The sequence below is a fragment of the Nycticebus coucang genome, chromosome 18 (genome assembly GCF_027406575.1).
Source record: "Nycticebus coucang isolate mNycCou1 chromosome 18, mNycCou1.pri, whole genome shotgun sequence".
Lineage (NCBI taxonomy): Eukaryota > Metazoa > Chordata > Mammalia > Primates > Lorisidae > Nycticebus > Nycticebus coucang.
The window spans coordinates 22,488,042-22,510,466 of NC_069797.1; the positions used below are offsets into that span (position 1 = coordinate 22,488,042).

Below are 22,425 nucleotides of genomic sequence, written 5' to 3' on the forward strand. Positions count from 1 at the left end.
GGGCTAGTCAGGTCATAGAACAGTTGAGGCACCCTGTGTTTCTGAATCAAAAAAGAGTGGGGAACATCAGGGAACCCTAAAACAATTATGTGGTACAGGGAATATGGATTCAAACTGAAGTTTCAGAACAATTTAAATATAAATTAGGATGAACTCCAGTTACCCAACTTCTGTGCTTTCTTGTGTGAGAGAGGGTGGACTGGAGTTCTTCACGTTCCTCTGTGCAGAACCCACAGCCCACCTTCCTATGCTCTCACATGGAAGTGTGTGGAGCCTCTGAGTCTCATCCAACACGTGAGGAGGCGGAAAAGGGATTGAAAACTAAGTACCATGTGGTTCTGCCACCCTACCTCTCCTTTTTGTCATGTGAAACCTTTCCTGAAAGTTGAAAGAGTTTGGGATTATCCCTAATCCCTAAGAACAGAGAAGGGAGCCATCTTTTTGTAAAATAAGAAAATAAGCGTATTGTAATCCCAGCACTTTGGGAGGCCAACCAGAAGGCTCACAGGCCATAAGTGGGAGATCAGGCTGGCAACATAGTGAGACTTTGTGTAGTGAGCATCCTTGACGTCACTGACTCTAGGAAAAAGAGTTCATTTTCAAACGCATCATGCCAACAAGCGCCCGATATTCACAGACCACACCAATCAGATAATGGCATAACCCTTTACTCTCAGTCCCCACCGAGTGACTTAAGAGCTAGAAAATGAACAGGAGGACTTTTCTGGGTAGGGGCTATTGTCTCCATGGTGAAGTCCTTGCTCTCTCTGGTGATGAGTAACTAGGTATCTTCAGATGAAGCCTCTGCCACAATCAAAGACTCTCCCCTGCAAGACGCTGACAGCTTCACTGATGATTGACTGGATCAGCCTGGGACCTTCTCCTTGTCCAGGTTACATTCCTTGGACTGGTTCATTAACCTCCTTTACTATCCATTTTCTTTCTTTTGATGTTAAATGCTACTTTGTTTAATGTGGACATTTCAATCCACAACTTTATATGTTGTTGAAATATACTACTAGATATGGTTTGCTGCACAGACTGGCTGTGGAGTGGCTTGAACCTGGGGGTAAGTGGCTCTGACTAGCAAGTACAGAGGAAAATCACCTTCTGGGAAACTCCACATAGCTTGTAGCTTTTGTGATTGAAATAGCATCGATAAAAATCTGACACTGTGTAGAAAAGGGACACAAACATGAATGGACCTGGTTATTTCTGACCCTGTGCCACTCATGATTATTTGTGTCTAAAAAAATTTTTTTTAATAAAACATATACAAAAATAAAATGTAAAAAATAAAATTAGCTGGGCATGGTGGCATGCACCCAGAGTCCCACCTATTCGGAGGCTGAGGCAGGAGGATCGCTTGAGGCCAGGAATTTGAAACCAGCCTGGGCAACATAGCAAGACCTCATCTCTAAAAAATAAAGTGGAAAAAATAATTAGCTGGGGTGGCACATCTGATATCCCAGTTACTCAGGAGGCTGAGACAGGAGGATTGCTAGAGCCCAGAAGTTCAAAGCTACTCTGAACTATGATCATGCTACTATGCTCCAGCATGGGGAACAGAGAAACACTCTGACCCTTTTTTTTTTTTTTTTTTTTTTTGTAGAGACAGAGTCTCACTTTATGGCCCTTGGTAGAGTGCTGTGGCGTCACACAGCTCACAGCAACCTCCAACTCCTGGGCTGAAGTGATTCTCTTGCCTCAGCCTCCCGAGTAGCTGGGACTACAGGCGCCCGCCACAACGCCCGGCTATTTTTTGGTTGCAGTTCAGCCGGGGCTGGGTTTGAACCCGCCACCCTCGGTATATGGGGCCAGCGCCTTACTGACTGAGCCACAGGCGCCGCCCAACACTCTGACCCTTGAAAAAGAAAAAACAATATAAATCTCCCTAACGAAGTTGGGCCTGATTAAAAGCCAACTGTAAGTCACTGTGAATATTTAGAGTTGGGAACTACCTGTGTTCCAAAAGGATGGGCTACTTTGGATTAAAATTGAGGTAGATTTGATCTTAGCAGATATGTTAGGTTTCTGGTTGTTTTATTGTTATTATGGTTGTTCACTGAAGCTCCAACTCCTGGCCTCAAGCGATCCTCCTGCCTCGGCCTCCCCAAGGCCTGGGGTTACAGTCATCACCCACCACTCCCAGACTTAGGTAGACTTTGAGATGTTAGATACCTAGCCTCTTAATATTGAGCATTTCTCACCCTCCTATTTTGCCACCTGCGGATGGCATTCACAAGTACTGGGAACAAGAGGCGAGTTTCCTCTTGCTGAGGGTCTTTTTCCTGTTTGAAAAGGTGTTTCTTCCTTACTGGTCCTTTGAGGCCCTTGATGCTTAGCCTGGGAGTTCTTAACACTTGGGAACGAGGATTGGCATCAATTTCTTCGAGGGCATTTTGGGCCAAAGCCCTCACACTTTGCTCTGGATCATCGTTCATACTTTCAAGAACTGAAACCAGAAGAAGGTCAACTATGACTTGATCACTAAGAACTGTCAACCCAAACCCTGTTCTCTTTCACCCTACAGGCCAGTACATTATCCCATGACTCCATTTAGAATAATTTTTGTCACTATCAATAATTGTTTTATTGTTGAAAATATTTAAAATAAAAATTATTTTTTAAAAAAAGGAAAGGAAGAAAAATCACCCACCCTCAGAGATAACACTGCTAATAATTTGGTACCTATCCTGGCAATATATTTTTTTTAAACCCTCAGTATAGACAAAAGTTTGTGAGGTTTTTTGGGTTTTTTTGTTTGTTTGTTTGTTTTTGTTTTTGTTTTTGTTTTATTTGTTTTTTTTTTGAGACAGAGCCTCAAGCTGTCACCCTGGGTAGAGTGCTGTGGCATCACAGCTCACAGCAACCTCCAACTCCTGGGCTCAAGTGATTCTCCTGCCTCAGCCTCCTAAGTAGCTGAGACTACAGGTTCCGCCACAATGCCTGGCTATTTTTTTGGTTGCAGCCGTCATTGTTGTTTGGTGGGCCTGGGCTGGATTCTAAGCCACTAGTTCAGGTGTATGTGGCTGGCGCCTTAGCCATTTGAACCACAGGCACTGAGCCTGTGGGGGGGTTTTGTTGTTTTTTTTTTTTTTTTGAGACAGAGTCTCACAATGCCATGTAGCATTGTAGCTCACAGCAACCTCGAACTCTTGGGCTCAAGCAATCCTCTTGCCACAGCCTCTCAAGTAGCTGGGACTATAGGCATCTACCACAACACCCAGCTAGTTTTTAGAGACGGGGTCTTACTCTTGCTTAGGCTGGTCTCAAATTCCTGAGCTCAGGCAATCAACCCACTTTACCCTCCCAAAGTGCTAGGATTATAGGCATGAGCCACCAAGCCTGGCCCTAGACAAAAGTTTTATTCACAATTACAACACTAATATTTTTTCTTCCCGTAAAATAGTCTTCTATATGGAATAGTATCCAATCATGTGATTTTATCATTTTTAATGAACCTGCAATTAGTGAATAATTAGATTATTTGCAAGTTTTTCACGGGTATAAATCATCATGAATTCAGTAAAAAACTACTTATCGAGTACTTCCTATCACCAGGCACTATGCTAGGTGCTGGAGATAAAGTGGTGACCAAAAGATACAGAGTCCTAACATTGTGGAGGGGGAAAGAAAAATAAAGAAGTGGGGGCGGCGCCTGTGGCTCAGTGAGTAGGGCGCTGGCCCCATATACCGAGGGTGGTGGGTTCAAACCCAGCCCCAGCCAAACTGCAACAACAACAACAACAAAAAATAGCCGGGCGTTGTGGTGGGCGCCTGTAGTCCCAGCTACTCGGGAGGCTGAGGCAAGAGAATCACGTAAGCCCTAGAGCTGGAGGTTGCTGTGAGCCGTGTGATGCCACGGCACTCTACCGAGGGCGGTAAAGTGAGACTCTCTTTAAAAAAAAAAAAAAAAAGAAGTGACACAAAATCAGTCCGAAGAAGTAAGGTGAATGGATGAATGAATAAGTGGGAAGGACCCTTTTAGACAGATCAGTCAGAGAAAACCTCTGTGAGAAAGGGATATTCGTGCTAAGATCCAAAGTAGGAAAGCTGGCCTGAGAGCAGCCATAGGTAGGGCCAGGGCAGAAGCATTCTGGGGGTGGGAGGTGTTTGTTCATGATGCACGAAATTCTAGTGTACATCTGCAGATTATGGAGAGCAGGCAATGATGCAGGCCAAAGGGGAAGAGGCTTACAGAGGCCAGACCATCCAGGGCCACATTCTGACACTCAGAGCAGGAGGAAGCTACTAAAGGGCTTAAAGCAAGGGAGACATGACCCAATATCCATGTTTTAAAGAGGGTCTGGCTGCTAAGTGGAAAATAACAGAGGAAAGAAGAAAAGCCTATCGTAAGACACCAAAAACCTCCAGAGTGTACATTCTGACAAAGCACTTGATTCATTCACACATGGAATACTTTCTAAGACAGATCATATGTTAGGCCATAAATCAAATCTTAGCAAATTTTGAAAAATCTAAACTATAACCATGTATCTTCTCAGACCATAGTGGAATAAAACTAGAAACTAACTCCAAGAGGAACTCTCAAAACTATACAAATCAATGGAAAGTAAACAATCTGCTGCTGAATGATCTTTGGATCAATGATGAAATCAAGATGGAAATCAAATAATTTTTTGAATTGAATGACAATGGTGACATAAGCTACCAAAATCTCTGGGATACAGTAATACCAATGTTAAGGGGAAATTTCATAGCACTAAGCACCTACATCAAAAAGACAAAGTTCACAAATTAAAAAGCTAGTGTCACACCTCAGGGAACTAGAAAAGCAAGACCAAACCAAACCCAAATCCAGCAGATGACAAGAAATAACAAAGATCAGAGCAGAACTAAATACAATCGGAAAAAAACCAACAAAAAAATACAAAGGATCAATGAAACAAAATTTTTGCTCTTTGAAGAGATAACCCAAGTGTACACTGACTAATGAATGGGTAAACAAGATGTAGTATGTATGTGTTATGGATAGACAGACATATAGCAGAATACTACTGAGCAATGAAAAAGAATGAAATAATGTCTCTCACAGCAACTTGGATGGAACTTGAAGCCATATCCTATGGCTTGTAAGTGGGAGTGGAATGATGGGTATTCATAGTCACATAGAGTTGTATGGGGGACAACTCTGAAGGGTGGAAGGTGGGAGGATGGTGAGGGATCAAAAGCTACCCATTTGGGACAATGCATACAATTTGGGTGACCAGTATACTAAAAGCCCTGACTTCGCTGCTATAAAATTCATCCATGTAACAAAAAAAACACTTAAACCCCCTAAGTCTACCTAAGTAAAAAACAAAAGGAAAGAGTGTAAGATATAAAATCATTATAAACAAAAACCAAGAGAGCACACCTCAAGATACCAACTCTAAAGAAACTTCTAAAAGATAGTCTCCAGAATAAAGAAAAATGGTCCTCAAAGGAAGGTCAGAAAGACACAAAGGAATAGTGAGGAAAGCACGTAAGTCTAAAGACTTTGTATAAAAGAACAACAACAATCATAGTACCTAAATTTGGGCTTAACAAAATAGAACTAAAATACTGGCACACAAAACTCTATACATTGGGGAGGACAGTGAATGGAATCCCTGTTAAGAAGACAGGAGGGAAGTTGAAAATGTAATTTTACGTTACATTTTGTTAAGCTTAATATGACAAAAATCCATGTTTTGGTATGTATCCTATAGAAATTTTTACATATATGTATATCATGGTGTTGCTTGAATAGCAAAAAGTCGGCAGCAACTTAAGTGTTCACACATATGGAAGATGATTACTAAACCACAGAATATCAATACATGGAAACTATACTGCAGTTAAGGGAATGAAGTAGCTTTGTATGTGCCTGGATATTAGTGGAGAAAAACCAAGTTTCAGAAATTGTTCACACATATACAAAACTCTACAGCAAACAGGCAGGGGGAGGGGAGATTGGGTGTGTTGTAGCAGGGGGCATAAATGGGACTTTACTGATAATGCTTTTTTCCCCAAAAAGTTTATATCTGTTTATTTCTTCTGTAAGTATAAATTAATGTTGAAAAGAGTTTAATGCAATAAAAATGTTTTTAGGGCAGGGACAATTTCTGTCTTGAACACCATCATGGTATCAGCACCTACAGCAATAGGTGCTCACTGACTGGCAAGGTAGAGCCCCCAAATATGAGCAACATTTTATCTAATGTGTAGGACAGTGGAAAATGTGTTTCTTCCTACTACTTTTCTTCATTTTTTCTAGTCTTCTATATTACATTGACCATGGGTAAAAATAAAATAATGAAACATGTCCCTAAGAATGTCCCCATTCTCCACTCTACCCCATCCCACCCATTTGTATAATGCAGAACCCAGGTACAAGACCACACTCACCATTCCTTATGACCTGCACATCCTCCTCAAATACGTATTTCATGTTCATTTTCCTAATAGTGAATCCTAAAGATAAGACAGGATGTAAAATCATTCCAGAGTTCCTGAACTTTCTGGCTGCTTCTTTTCTTTCCCCACATTCAGTGAATAAGGAACTTGTAAATACGTTCTGATAAGGAGTATACACAAGAGATGACCAGCAGCCTAGACAGCAGTGTCTTCATAAAAGAAACTGCAGACCAGCTGTGACCCAGAAATTACTGTCAGCAGGTGACAAGTAGAGGATGAGCCCAAGATGTTAATCTGCACGGGGTGCCTACCCCACAGGAAGATGGACAAGGGGCACAAGGCTGTTAATTAGCAAAAATGAAATACACGATGCCAACAAACAGAAAAAAGATTTAACCTCATCACTGACAAAAAAAAAACATTAATGATCAAAACAACAACAAGGTATTAGTTTTTTACCTCCGTCAAATTGGTAATGATTTAAACAGTTACCTAAGGCTGACAAATGTCTGTAGAAATGGAGGCTCTTTTACTGCACCGGTGGGAAAAGAAAACGATTCGACCATTTTGGAGAGCTTTTTAGCAATAGGCACCAAAATCCTACCATCAGCAATTGTATCTAATTTATCTTAAAATAATCATGTCATGGAGAGACTTAATCGTTTACGTCTCTGCTTATAAAAACAAGAAATGACACAGTCCCAGTGTTTCATACATCCATCTGTAGAAGATGCAGTCATTAACAATTAAGTTGAAGACTATCGAATGGTACATATGTGTGATGGAACAAAGGGAGAAAAAGAATGAATCAACCTACAGTTCTAAAACATGATTATGTATACGTGTGTGTGTGTGTGTTTATCTGCATGTAATATATTCCAGGGTGTTAGCCATGGTTAAATATAAATGTTGGAATATTTTCTCCTTTTTTCAAATCATGATTTTTTAGTGTTTCTGACATTAACACACATTCCTACTGTAATTCAGAATAAAAACATTTTGGAAAGTCCACGGGGTCACATTGGAAGTAATAGTTTTTTCCCATTTCTGGTGCACACGACTCACTTCCCCACATAACACAGCCCAGACTGTGGAGGGGGGCTCACACGGAGCTGGGGTAAAGGCACAAGCTTCTGCTTCTTTCCCCGAGCCTTTCTAATTTGAGGCCTGGTTACAGGTCCACCTCTCTAATCAGGTCGAGGCTGACACAGGAGTGACCTGTACTTCATACTATGGGTGTACTTGGCCTTTAGCAGAAGGTCAAGGAGGACTGCCCTGCTGAAGAGAGGAGGGAGGAAGCACCAGGAGCCACCACCTTACCTATGAAAGTGATTGAAGCTATCCTGAGGAAGATCTGCGGGCTCTTCAGGAAGATAAAGCTCTGGGACAGCAACTCCCCCAGGATCTGGTGTTTGCCTGGGTAGGTCTGTGGAGCCAAAGAATGGTGGTGCTGACCAGAAGAGGGGACACCCCTTAGGGGACTCCACTGAAGACCTTCTAGTGGCCACATCGCCACCTGTGCACAACATCAGCAGTCTGCATGCAGCTGCTTCTGCTGAAACCTGCACGTTCAGACCCCTATCCCCTCCCAGGCCAGCAGCAGCACAGACTCAGCAGGAAGTTCATAAAGAGAATTTTGCTCCTGGGTGCCAGCAGGAGAAGGGACAACACGCCTGATGTGGAGCCAGGAGACCCAGATTTGAATACTGGTCCTGACCCTTCCTGACTTCACTGTCCTCTTTTGTAAAGTTCCGGGAAGACCATAACCAAGGTGTGTAGGAGGCACCTGTGAGAAATACCTCGGCAATAAGGGATTGGGGAAGGGATTTAACATCACTGGCTCTCGTTAGTGAGGGGCACGAGAACACGAAAATATGTACATCATTGGTTAGCAGTCCTCACACCTGTGGCATAGGTGGCCACGGGGTTACTTCTATGAATGGCTTCTGGAGAAGTTAGCCAGGCTCCTCCTTTGCCTCCGCCTCTTGCTCAGATGACGCCTGATTGGCGCTCCCCTACTAAGACTGCTGAGAGATTGCTGCTGAGATGCTCGCTCCTACTAATACTGACTGTGACTTCTAAGGTGCTTTGGCACCCGAGACCTGAGCAAGTCCTACCCCGAGTAAGCTGGTGCAGTGGCCCACGTCCAGGCAGTTTGGTGGGCCGGGGCCAGAGACCTAGTGTCCCAGTTCTGATGAGGCCCTGGGTTGGGGCCAGAGACACAGCATCCAAGACTTCAACAAAGGGGTAATGGCTATGAGGGTGCTTTGTAAAATACTCTACCTATGTAAGGGATCCCTAATATCAGAACTACTCGTGTCAGTCCCTAACCTACTTGCTTAGCCCTCAAATGTTTCCTTTTCAACCAAGATTCTCCTAATCTTTGGCCTATTCTTGATGGCAGAAGCCCAGATCCCTGCCACCATGGCTACTACCTCAAGGCCTGGTAACTCCTGTCCACAGGGCTTTCTACCACTGTAACCAAAGCGCCTGTGTCCTACAGCCATGCAGTAACCCAGCATGACCTCCATAGCCTCTGAGGCAAGGACTGGGACTCTGAAAGGATCAAGTACAAAGAACCAGGGCCTGGCCTCCCAGCTGAGGGCTCCCAGAGTTTGCAGATGCTGTAAAGAATGAGAGGCAGGGCACTGACGGGACATGTCTGGCAGCTGCCCCTTCGGTGCACAGAGCCCACACTGAGACCTGCTCCCTCAGAGACCCTCACTCACCAGGTACTTGCAGGTTTCTTCTATCACCTGGAGGTGGTCGCTGAGGGTGGTGTGCTGGAAGGTGTGGGTCAGGGACGACCAGTCGATGACTTTCACCCATTCAGTGAGGGCCCCTCTACAGGCCTATGGGTCAGAGGAAGAAAACCCCCAAACCCCACTCCTATGACTACCCAGGCCAAGGGTTGAGTGAGCCCCCACAGGAGGAAGAGAAGGTCAGAGTGCTCAGGGCAGCCTGGAGGAGGACTCAGAGGAGGTGGCTGTAGAGTGTGCTGCCAAGGCGGGCTCGTGAAGAGAGATCCGAAGGGAAGGGGCTCTGCTCTGGCACATGGGGGCATGAATTGGGCCTGGGCTTGGCAGGACAGAGACATCCAAGGTACCTTGACCACCTCGGTGTTGTTGTCCTGTATGCTTAACAGGAGTGGGAGCAAAAATTTATGCAGTTCCCTCTTCATGGTGGTTCCTGGCTTGTATTTGATGACCCCTCTCAGCATGTGGCCCAGGGCAGAGGTAGCTACAATCCTCACCAGATCCCTTGCCTGCCAGGAAGCACAAAGTGCAGATAAGGAAGTGGAGGTGGTAGTTTCCTGGTGCTGCCTGGCCGGGCTCTCTTCTCACCACACCTCCATCTGCATGTCCAGAGCACACTGGCTGCACTGTGTTTGCTTAACGTAAACACCATGCGATTGCATTTCTTATTCTCTTTAGAACTCCAGGGCTAGGAAGTCAGTTTATGAAGGCACAGTGCTCAGGAAACCGAGATCAAAGCTTCACATCTACCATGGACCATACCTGCACCTTGCACCTTCCTTCTCTTCTAAGGATTTGGCTCCAGCATGCTATATTTTTCAAAATGCATATTTTTTTTACCCTAGTGATGCTATGAATACAATTGTTTAAATCTGTATTAGCTTGTGTGAATTAATTTTTTTTTTTCAGTCTTACTCTGTTGCCCTGGGTAGAGTACCTTGGCGTCATCACAGCTCACAACAACCTCAAACTCTTGGGTTTAAGTGATCCTTTTGCCTTAGCCGCTCAGTAACTGGGACTACAGGTGCCCACCACGATGCCCAGGAAGTTTTTCCTATTTTTAGTAGAGACAGGGTCTCCTTCTTATTCAGGCTGGTCTCAAACTCCTAAGCTCAGGCAATCCACCCGCTTCGGCCTCCCAGAGTGCTAGTATTACAGGCTGCACCCAGCCTAACTTGTGTGAATTAAAACGCTTTTAACACTTTCAGGGGAACATTATATATTAATTGAACAAGTATCTCATGAGCACCTGTCAGGAGCTAAGCACAGTGATAGAGAGATGGTGGGACAAGACAGATCGTTCCTCAACACAAACTTTTTCACAAGTCAGATGTGCACAATATAGCATAACAGGTAAACAGAGATGAGTCCTTATTAGTACTATAAAGGCAAAAAGAAAGAAAAAAATATCACATGCACAGTTGCTCAAGATGGGTAATTGAGCATTGCCACAGTCACTCCCTGTCTAGGAGAAATGGTAGTGATTTAAACATTTACAGTTCATAATGGATCTGAGGCATTGAATGGAGTTTCCCCTCCTGAGGAACAGAGCATCCTTGAAAGATGAACAGCAGACAGAACTGGGACTAATGTAGAAAGCACAGCACAGAATGTGGGCAAGCAAAACACTACTGCAGGACGTGGTTGGGGGAGCCGTGTTCTGGGAGTGCTCTAAGCTTAAGGGCTGTGAATATACGAAGAAGAAGACAATTCTGGGCAATCCACAGGATGGCTGTCTGGGGGCTGTAGTTTAGTCATCCAGTTCAGTTCCTCCCTTCACCCTGCCCTCCTGTCAATTACCAAGAAGCAGGGGCATGAAACACCCCAGGCGAGCAGCAGGCATGTTGTCTAGACCAAAGAAATGGGATGGTTTCCTGGGTGTCTGATACCACTCAGGGAGGGCAGGGAGCCCTAGAGTCAAAAGCATCCACTTCTCCTTGGATGCTCCCCCATTACTGAAATCAGGCTGCAGTCACAGAGGACCCAGCAAGAATCTCTAGTATAAAAATGCCAGAAATCACCATCAAGCATCAGCAAACAGTGAGGAAAACCAACACTGCAAAACAAAGGAACCACATTCGAGAAATACCATATTATTTATGGAGACAAATATGAAGCAAAATAAAGACCCATTTTCGCACAAAGACTGAAAACATTTACTTCTTTTAGGACCTTGCCCAAAGAATCACAAAGGAAGGGGGAAACGCAGCTAGGAGGAAGGAAAAGCTGGAAGAAGGGAAGGTGAGCAAGGAGATTTGTAAACATGTGGGTAAATCTAAGTAAGTACTGACTGTATGAAATAATAGCAGTAATGATGGTGATGTAAAGACCACATTTGCAAATTTAATAAGCAGGGCCTTGGCACCTGTAGCACAGTGGTTATGGCGCTGGCCACATGCAAAAAGGCTGGCGGGTTCGAACCCAGCCCGGGGCCTGCTAAACAACAATGACAACACAAAAAATAACCGAGTGTTGTGGCAGGTGCCTGTAGTCCCAGCTACTTGGGAGGCTGAGGCAGGACAATCACTTAAGCCCAAGAGTTTGAGGTTGCTGTGAGCCATGACGCCATAGCACTTTACCCAGGGTGACAAGTGAGACTCTGTCTCAGAAAGAAAAAAAAAATTATAAGCAGGTAGAAGTAAAATACTAGACAAAGCTCATATGTAACATGGGAGGGCATACTCAGAATTGAAGCATTCCAAGGTCCTCAGAGGGGTGGGATGGAGGTAAAAGATAGTATCTTTAGCCTTTGTTAATTACAGTATACACGCTGAACTTTAAAAGGACAGAAAGATGGATGAATCATACATTGACCTAGACATTTGGGAGTTTCCAGGATCACAGAGGAAAATAATTCCAAAAGGTTCACAAGTTGGAAAAATTACAAATGCCACTATGGGAGTATCGTTACCAGGTGTCTAGGGGCCATTAAGTTCCCTCCATCTCTAGGATGCCATGATCTATAAGGAGGATGAGACCTGGGGACAGATGATATTGGTCTTAGTCCAAATTTCTGAGTCTCAGATTTCTCTTGCCACAAGGACCCTAGGATTCTAAGGTTCCTATATGATTTGGGGCCATCAGTTCTCTCCCCCTCTTCACTCTATGAGTGGAGTCTGGAGAAGGTCCTTGGAGGGAGCACTGGCTTCCTATCAGTGTGTGTATGAGCTTTCGATCATTGGTCCAGCGGCTCCTCCAGGGAACTTCTGTGGAGAGAGGATGTGGAGGCATGTGCTACGTCTCTGTGTGTTAGGAAAGGCAGATAGGACCTGTCCTACGTGCTGCTCCATGTGACCACATCTCCTTTTGTCTTCCCTCCATTATCTCAGCCATGAGCCACAGGCCTAGAGCAACCCTTAGTTAGGCTCCAGCCCCAGCCCGTGGTGTTCCCAGTGGGTCCTAGGGACCTAGGCACATACGTCATTGATAAGTGGGCGCAGATGTGGGCAGATGCTGCAGAAGATGCCCTTGATGTCCTCGCCCTGCCAGTGGTAGATGATGTTCCGCAGGCACTTCACCGCCTGCACCGTCACCCGCACCTCCGCATTCAGAAAGCCTCGCAAGGAGGGAATCAGGCTCTTGAGAACCTCTGACTATTGGAAGAAGGCAGAGGTCACTCACCACCCTGGGGACAATGCCGCACTCTGAGCTCAGGGTCGTAAGCACAAAATGGTGCCTCAGAGAAACAGACGTAGAAAACCTAGCCACAGAAATGAAGCCAACACCCAGGGGGTCCAGGCAGCTTAAGGACACACCCAGATGGGCCTACCCTGGGTGTTGTGATGCCCAGGACGAGGGTTTGGGGATGTACTAAAACTGGGGCAACTAAGGGACCCAAGGGAAGAAAAGCAAATGCTTCAGGGACTCTCAGGGATCCCCTTTGGTCTTCTCTTGACTCTTACATTTCCTGGGTGCAGTGCCAGATTACTGATTCCCCGGAGGCCAACTTCTTGCATAACAAGATCGGGATCCTTGATCCATTGCGTTAGAACGCCCAGAAAGTCTTGCCCCTCTGTATGTGCCATCGATCGGTGCCAGAGGAGCTGTGGGGCAGGAGACCATGGTTGTGGGTGCAGGAAAAGATATGGGGCCCTGTACTCCCCCAGAACCTCTCAGGAGCCAGCTCAGGCAATGACCACATGCAGGTGAGAGCACAGGCAGATCTGGTCACATGGGGTGGAGACTCCAGGAAAGGGCTTGGGGGTAAGGCTGGTAAGGCTTGAATTTGGAGCCCACTGCTGGGATCCACTCCTGATTCTGGGAAGACCAGGACTACTAATCCCCTCCCCAGGCTTCTTGGCCTCCTTGAAACAGGACTCTGAAGTGCCAGGGAAGGGAACTCCATTTGAGGTGGCTTAATTCTCTGTTTTTTCTCCTTCCTGGGACAAGTTAGTTAATATCTCATTAAATAGTAAGGTCCTCAGCTACAGAAAGTGGATGGCTGGAGCTGTTGGGGTCTCCCCAGCTCTCACCTGTGCATAGAAGGCCCTGGTCAAAATCTTTCTACCCTCATCCAAGCTGTAGAGGGAGTTCTTGACATGGTTTAGGATTCGGTGAAGAATAGAGGGATCACACATCTTTACCATTGCGCTGGGATGGGACACAGGAAGCAAGCAATTGCCACAGGTTGGGGAAGAGGCCAAGGACCATGGAGGACATGAGGGCTGAGGAGTCAGGAGAGCAGAGGGCTGGGAGGTGGGGGCAGGAAGGGTACAAGGCTACTATATTTAAGTGCTGGGACCTGGGAGCCAGGGATCAGGGGTGAGAGGGCTGCCAGCAACATGAGGGAAGTGGTCCCACCTTGTCAGGTCCATGATCCCGATATAATAAGATTTGGGGCTGGACAGACGTTCCCAGCAGTGATGGTCATTTGCATAGACCACCACTCCCTCATACGAGCCCGCCAGTAGCACCAACTTCACTACCTTCAGGGCACACCTGAAGGCCACCGTCATCAGTTTGTGAAAAGAAAAGGACAAAAGGATTGACACAGTATTATACCCTGATTGACATTCCTGTGCTGACAAACTGGATTCAGTTCTCAGCCCTGGCAGCTAGGTTCTGTCACTGCTCTTCTGCTGATCATGACAAAAAGTCACAACTCTCGGCCACATCTTGAATTGCCCATCCACCTGCCCCTTCAGCCCAGCCCTCCTTTGACCACACAGCCCTACAGGATCCCCTCCCCCACACACACCACCATCTTCTGGTGTGCCATGAAGGATCTTAGGTGTGCCATGAAAATTTTTAAAGATCATTAATTAAATTATCTTCAAAAGAAGTTCAAAGCACAGTAAATATATTCTTTTCTTTAGTCTTTCCTTTTTGATCAACATAACTGAGATGTGCCACTGAAGTTTAAATATAGGTTCAAGTGTGCTGTGAGATTTAAAAAAAAAAAAAAAGGGTTGAGAAACAAGTGATCTTTTTTTTTATTATTATTAAATCATAGCTGTGTACATTAATGCGATCATGGGGCACCATAAACTGGTTTTATAGACTGACACATTTTCATCACACTGGTTAACATAGCCTTCCTGGCATTTTCTTAGTTATTGTGTTAAGACATTTATATTCTACATTTACTAAGTTTCACATGTACCCTTGTAAGATGCACCGCAGGTGAACAACAGTGATCTTGAGCAGGAATTTGTTTATAGTTTTGTTTTTTTTTAACTATAGTCCAGCCCTCCAACCGTCTGATGGACAGTGAATTGGCCCACTGTTTAAAAAGTTTGAGGACACCTGATCTTGAGGGATATCCTAGTCCTTTGGTTTTCTATTTTTTTCTTTTTTAAGTTTACATTTTTATTTTATTTTTATTTTTTTATTTTTTTGCAGTTTTTGGCTGGGGCTGGGTTTGAACCCGCCATCTCCGGCATATGGGACCAGTGCCCTGTCCCTTTAAGCCACAGGCACCACCCATGCTCTGGTTTTCAATCTTTGCTCCAGGGCACAGAAGGAGGGGGAGGAGCTTTCTTCATCTCCACACCTGCCTAATCAGACTATCTGTCCTTCATTAGTTTCATTTGTTTTCATTTTCATTAAAGATTTCATCTGAATAAGATATTCTGAGGTTAAAACAACAAAAGTAGGAGTCCAAAGTCCCTTCTCACAGATGAGGAAACTGCAAGGGGGTAAGGACTTGCATAGGACAGAGCAGCCCGCAAGGCAGCAAAGCCAGAGGCCAACCAGGCTGAGTCAAATGGCCAACCCTGCGGGGAGAGGATGACTCAGCCCAGCCTGTCATCTCCCATCTACCTGAACCTCTCCACGTGGAGCGTTACAACCACGGGTAGGAGCCCCAGGGTGAGTCCATAGAAGGGGTAATGAGAAATGTGAAAATTTGAGAGAATATTCCAATGAGCGATGCTGCCGCACCCACACCATCTCCTATGCTGTATCCCTGAGGGATCAGCATCCAGCACACTCAGGAATTGACTCATTGTGTTTCCTCCTCACCTGTAGGTCAGACTTACCCAGTGGAGTCAAAGGAATATTTCTTGCCTCCTGAGGACCCTTCCTGGATGTATACCACCATCTTCTGGGGAGCATTTTGCTGAGTCACCCAATAGATATGCCACAGCACAGCCAGCAACAGCCGTGGCAAGAGCTCCTGGACAGCCTCTTGGCACAGGGCTCCGGACAGCATCTCACACAAGGCACATGTCACCTGGGGAGGGGAAGACTTGACCAGGCCTGGAGCACCATCCATCACACTGCAAGTCTAGGCTGGAATCCTACCCTATTCCTCCCTGTCTCTGCCCAGCACAGCTCACTCTGACCTAGGCTTCTAAGAAACATCTGAAGACTGAACACCCACGCCTCACACCTAGGGGAACAAGGGAGCCACCCACATCCAGTCGGCTTCCTCTTCTCACTTGACATTAAAACTGGAAAGGAGCCAGGTATGGTGGCACACACCTGTAATCCTAGCACTTTGGGAGGCTGAGGCAGGTGATCTCCTGAGCTCAGGAGTTCAGAGACCAGCCTGAGTAAGAGTGAGACCCTTTCTCTACTAAAAATAGGAAAACTAGCCAGGCATCATGGCGGGAACCTGTAGTCCCAGCTATTGGGGAGGCTGAGGCAAGGGAATCACTTGAGCCCAAGAGTTTGAGATTGCTGTGAGCTATGATGCTACAGCACCCTAACCAGGGTGACAAAATGAGACTCTTATGTCAAAAAAAAAAAAAAAAAACTGAAAGGAAACCGACTCTAAATGTTCAGCAGAAGATGATTTCTAGTACATTTTGTCCATATTAGCTCCAGGCACCCAAACTTCCACCTCTCCTATGCCCCTTGCCACTCCTCTAGTCCTATAAAACGATGCCAGCTTCAGAATCCTGAGAGAAAACAAGCTGGTAAGCCCTGCCTGTCAGTTTCCTTATTCATAAATGGGGCTGGTCACTCTCTTTTCTCCCTCATGCATTCTTAGATGGAAAAGTATCAAAAAGGGGGTAAGGTGCTCCTGTGAGGCACAACACTTAGGATGCAGTGTGAACCCTCTCCTCTTTACCCCTCCCCAGTATTTGATTGACCCTTGAGGTCAACCCCTTTAATCTGTAACTTTGCCCCCAAACTCCCAGAACTGGACGTCCAAGCCCCACCCCCTTCCTTGTACTGACCGCCACAGGCTGGAAGTCCATTTCTGCTGTTTCCTCTGTCGAGTGGGCCATTTCCAGGATGCCAATGAGCCACTGCAGGACATTGATTGTGGTGTCTCGCTGCGTGCCAAGTCTCCTCCATAGGGCCAGAGTGATTCTGCAAATACCAGGGACAGCAGAGTCATGGACCCTGGTGATCATGCTCCTAGGACGGGTTTGGTCTCAGGCCCATGAAGAGCCAGTTCCCAGGGACCAGAGGAAGTGAGACGAGAGAAATTGGCCAGAGGACATGGAGACGAGGCTTGCTGGAGATCAAAGAGAAGGGAGGGTAACAGCATCCTTGCCGAGTGATTTTTATTCTGGGCATGGGGATGAGCAGAGGGGGTTCCTGGGCTACAAAACATGCCCTGGGCCAGGGCGGAGGTACCTGTCCCAGGGCAGGGGCTTGCTGAGCAGCATGGGGATGACAGTGCAGGTGTTGCTGCCTGCCAGTGCACACATGGCCTGCAGGGTCTCCTCCTTTGTGTTGGGCTCCAGATTCCAGTTGAGCCGTTGAAGGATGCCCTCTGCTATTTCCTCCACCTGCAGGGCAGAGCCAGGAGAAGTCCCCATAACTTCTTCCATGCTTCCTTCCTACCTTCCTTCTCTACCAACTCCCCAAACTTCAGGGGCCTAATTGTAATACTGCCAATGGGGGCTGACTTCCCAAGGCAGAGCTGTGTGATATATATATAGATATATAGATTTTTTTTTGAGATAGAGTCTTACTCTGTCACCCTAGGGTAGAGTGCTGTGGTGTTATAGCAACCTCAAACTCCTGGGCTCAAGCAATCCTCCTGCCTCAGCCTCCCGAGTAGTTAGGACTACAGGCATCTGCCACAATGCCCAAAGAATTTTTCTATTTTTAATAGAGATGTGGGTCTTACTCTTGCCCAGGCTGGTCTTGAACTCCTGAGCTCAGGAGATCCACCTGCCTTGGCTCCCCAGAGTGCTAGGACTATAGGTGTGAGCCAACACACTGGCTACCGGCTGCAAGGCAGAGTTCTGAGGCACCAGAGGCCAGACCAGCAGGGGCCCCAGAAGCTGGCGCTAAGGCCCACTGTAGCAAGTGCTCGCCCATAGCCCAAAAGTCTGTAGATGAGTTCCCAGGTTGCTCAGGAGGTACCTCAGGGCTTCCCTTCCCAGCTAGGATCAACTTTCAACCCACAAACTGCAGGGACAGCAGGCATTGGAGGTGGGGGACCCCAGGCTTGGCTCTGGCCCTCAAATCCCTAATATAGCCTCTGGGAAGCCTGTTCCAGTGCAGTACCTCAAAGATACCCTCAGAGCATCCTACCAGTTCTGCTGAGGATGAAGGTCATAAGGGTCACATAAATGAGTGAAGGCAACAGGTGTTAAGGGGCTCAGGAAGAGTAGGAGGGTCTGAGAGGGCCCATGCTGCATTTATAAAAGGAACAAAGCCCACTCAGAAAGGTGCCCTCGGTGATCCCATTTTAAAGTTTCTTTCAGTGAAGTGGGAAATGTGGATTGTCATGCAAAACTTTTCCATTTTTATATGTTAACCTAAAGGAAAAAAAAAGGATAACTCTTTCAAAGATTAGAGGTTAGAGTCATTCCATGAGCTGAACTGATTTGAAATCCACAGTCTAAGGCCCCTGGTACCCCAGGGAACCAAGATGAATGCCCCCAACAATGCTTCCCTGTGCTCTGGCTGAAAGCCACCTGTTGCCCCAGCTGCCAACAGCTTTGCACATGGCAGTGTTGACTGGGGTACCAGTTTTGAGCTCAGAATTATAAATGTCTCAGCTCTGTGGGACCACAGAGAACATCTAGCCCCAACCCACATTTAATTTATAAATTAAGACCAACAGTGGAGAAGGGACTTGCCCAAGGCCTTTCAATTGGTTAGTGCTAGAGCCAGGAGGGAGCCCAGAGCTCCTGATTGGCAGAGCAGAGCTCTTGCCACAGTGCCACACTACCTTTATCATGTCCTTGCCCCGCTTTTTCATAACAGCGCTCATCAGCTGGGCAGCAGCCAGAGACAACCTGGGTTTGCTCTCGGTCAGGTCCTCCATGACCTTCAGCACCATGTTGGTGAGATGGAGCTGGGTGAAGTACCCTGCAAATGCCTGCAACAAGGGCTGTCAGTCTCAACTCACCTCGGCCGCCTGCCTCAGATGGCCTGGACCACCTTTCCTGGGTAGCGGATGCTTCTTCTTGGGAGCAAGATGTACATTTCTGTCAGGCCTGTGTTATCTGCCAATCTCCCAGAGAGATAACTTTCACTGGGGTCAGAGTCTTTGGGGATGGGAGGCAGAGATCACTGACCTCAGGTGCCAGTGTGGGTTCCAAGGTCAGAGGCTGCAGAGGCAGAGCAGCAGGAGAGAGGCGCTGGGGCTGAGGGCCTTAGTGCCTCTCTGAGTCAGGAGTTGGGATACATGTTGCTCACCAAGCACCATGAGCCTGAAACCAGTGCTTCCAGGGGGATGGGACGTGACAAAGGCTCAGGACCCAGGATGCTCAAGGGAGAGTGTGTAGGAGCCCCAGGACTATGCCTTCCCTTGCACAGGGATCATCCCTTAAAGAAAACCTTCACAGCCAGACAGAGAGAGGGAAGGCAGGTGGGATACAAGAATCCCACCTGAGGGAGCTATAAGATTATGTAAATGAGAGGCCCCAGCTCTCCCCACTTGGTGTCTGGACGCCCCTCACCTCGCCAATCTTAAAGGTGCTGTTATAGAAGATGTTGGGACTATAAACTTCACCCCTGCCATCTTCTTCCCACAAGTTTTGATGTTGCCTTGTCATCTCTGAAACGAAGACCACCAAGTCCACCCCTCAGATGTTCAGAAGCCTTCTTAGGGTGTTGTTTCCTACCTCTCGGGGACCCTGGCCTAGGCCGAGGTACATACTGAGCTAAGCCAGATTGAAGAGAGTTGGGGGTTGGTAGGGGAGGGAGGGACACCACCATAGGGGTGCTGATGACACCTATCTAAGGGGTGCCCACTTTGCCTGCCTCAGAGCAAAGACAGAATCAGGTAAGAGTATGAGGCTTGCTCAGATGGGAAGGAACTAATTCAGAACTCTTTCCTAAGCAGGTACTTTGTCCCAGGAGGGGCAGGTCCCTCCACGGAGATGAGGTGCTTAGGGAACTTCTAGAGCATATGGGGATGGCCAGGCCTAAGGGTGAAGCTGGAGGGGAGGGACGAGAGAAGTTTCTACATACGCTTTTGCAGCAGGAGGATACTGTAGAGGCTGTAGACAGCCTGGGAAGACAAGTAGCAGATGTTGTCCACGGGGTCTTGACAGCGCACGGCCAGCATCCTCACCAGGTGCCCCAGATGGGTGAATGGAATTTCCATCTGAGGAGGAGAGCTGGAAGTCACATGTTATTCCAACTGCTCCTTCAGGCTGGGCTGTCACAGGAGAAAAACTAGAAGGAGGGGGACACACGTGCCACAGGCGTGGGCATTGAGACCAGGAGTGGAGAATAGGGTAGGAATTTGATGAGGTATGGCCAGAAAGCACATCCACCAGCATGGCTGGGCCAGGGCCTGGCGCCGCTCCCCCTTCTCTGCCTCCTGACACCCCACCTCTATTGCATCCTCTTCTATGAAGCTTTCTCGGGTTCCCTCACTTGTAATCATTTGTGTTTCCATATTTGATTCCCATCACATTTGGCTTGTATGTTCATTATCGCCTTTAGGGAACTGTCCTGGTCATCTACGTATCCACCATAGCACTAGCATGGTGCCTGGCCCAAGGCGAGTGCCCAGTAACTGCTAGTAGAGGTGAATGGAAACCAAACCAAATGGAATGGAAATGATTTGGCAGGTGGACAAAAAGACCAAGTGGTAGATGTAGGGAAGAGGGAGAGAGGTGAGAACAAGATGGGATGCATGGGAGAAAACAGAGACAGATGGCGAGACTGCGTGACTGAGGCCAGGTGACAGATGTGATGAAGCTGGGGACAAAGACAGGGGTGAGGGTGACCAGAGTGGGCAGCAGGGCCCAGGCTCTGAGACAGGTGACCACTCACTTTGAAGTTATTCATTTTAATAGTATAGCCAAGAATGCGGGCAGCGCACCACATGGCCCGTTCCCGCTCATGGTTCTTCTGGGAATTCAGCCAAGTCTCTAGAAGCTGGAGGGAGAAGATGATGAAAGGAGAGATCTGATTAGCTGCATCTCAGAGTGGAGAAAGGTAACTTTGAGCCTGGCTGCTGCAAAGTATCAAGTTCCTACTCCCAAGAGCAGGATTTCTTTGGCCTAGAGGTCCATTTTATATGGGTCTGGAACCAGAAGCATTTATTTTCCCAGCCCCTAATTCTCCCCTTCTCTGGATACTAGAAATCTCTTCATTGGTGCCTCTTTCTTTCAGGTGAAAGCTGTGACTCTCAAAGGATACTGACCGTGGCTTACTTCAGTAGATCAACATATCCCACTGTTCCCCTACCCACGTCTTATTCCCCCACAAAGAAAGAACTTGGTATTAACAACATGTCTTTGTAATCACAGATTCAAGGGTGATTTATATATAAGTTTGTTGGAGGAATATAATTATGGCTGTTTCCTATTTGAAATACAACAATTAAGTGTCACCAGTGGTAAATTACAGGCCCTGAATACCACCAATCTAAATGCACCTGCAGTCAAGCTGCAGCAACCATTCTGACCATGATGCAAGTAAACAAAAGGCAATTTATAATTGAAAAGGAAGAATAGCAGTAGATGAAAAGAAATCCACAACCAACTCAAGAAAATACTGATGCTCTAAAAAGCAATATAGGAAGGAAAGAATGAGAAAAAAAGAAAAAGAAGAAGAAAATAAATGATACCACATGGATTCATTTAAAAAAAATTATTCTTGTAGCCAGACTCTGATGAAATACCCAAGCCGAGACTGATTTCTAAATATCATTTTTTTTACAAAGACAGACCATAGCCCCTTGAAAAAAAATAGCTAATTCCAGGCCACAGATGAAAAGTACATGCAATATTGGAAAGCAAAGAAGTTCTTAGAGATTCAAAGAGTCATATTAAATAAAAAAAAACTCAGGAAGAGGCTCCTATTGACAAAAGATGGGACAATTGTAGCATCAATTAAAATGAAAGTTCTCATTGATTAAAACACATCACTTTTTTTTTTTTTTTTTGAGACAGAGTTTCACTATGTTGCCCTTGGTAGAGTGCCATGGTGTCAACAGCTCACAGCAACCTCAAACTCTTGGGCTTAAGGGATTCTCTTGCCTCAGCCTTCCCAGTAGCTGGGACTACAGGCACCTACCACAATGCCCAGCTATTTTTTTGTTGCAGTTGTCATTGTTGTTTAGCAGGCCTAGGCAGGGCTCGGACCGCCAGCTTCCGTGTTTATGGCCGGCGCCCTAGCCGCTGAGCTATAGGGGCCACCACACATCACATTTTTTAAAGTGAAAGCAAGATTTATTCAGAAACTACGGAAAGTCTATACCACAGACAGAGCAGAGGCAAGTTCTCTCAGCAGAAGAGAACCAGCCCACATCAAATATTTTAAAATTCATTGTAAGTTCAGATGATACTGCAAGAGTATCTGTGAAGTAATCTTGCTAAAAACCAATTCTGAATCTGATCAAGCTTCTAGATCTAATAATCTCTAGGAAATACTAGGATGGAAGAACTTGTTT

At 46.3% G+C, this 22,425-nt stretch overlaps 1 protein-coding gene across 1 annotated transcript; it reads right to left on the reverse strand.

Annotated features, from left to right (window-relative positions):
- Window positions 1-1,332: 1,332 nt before the first annotated feature.
- On the reverse strand, window positions 1,333-14,006 carry LOC128570647 (maestro heat-like repeat-containing protein family member 6). The gene is made up of 9 exons (XM_053570020.1): window positions 13,959-14,006; window positions 13,061-13,201; window positions 12,578-12,751; window positions 9,509-9,667; window positions 9,132-9,254; window positions 7,723-7,828; window positions 6,394-6,459; window positions 2,211-2,455; window positions 1,333-1,417 (listed from the first exon to the last, which is right to left on the reverse strand). The coding sequence occupies exons 2-9, from the start codon at window positions 13,181-13,183 to the stop codon at window positions 1,412-1,414; spliced, it is 1,002 nt and encodes a 333-aa protein (XP_053425995.1). The 5' UTR covers window positions 13,184-13,201; window positions 13,959-14,006; the 3' UTR covers window positions 1,333-1,411.
- Window positions 14,007-22,425: the final 8,419 nt, after the last annotated feature.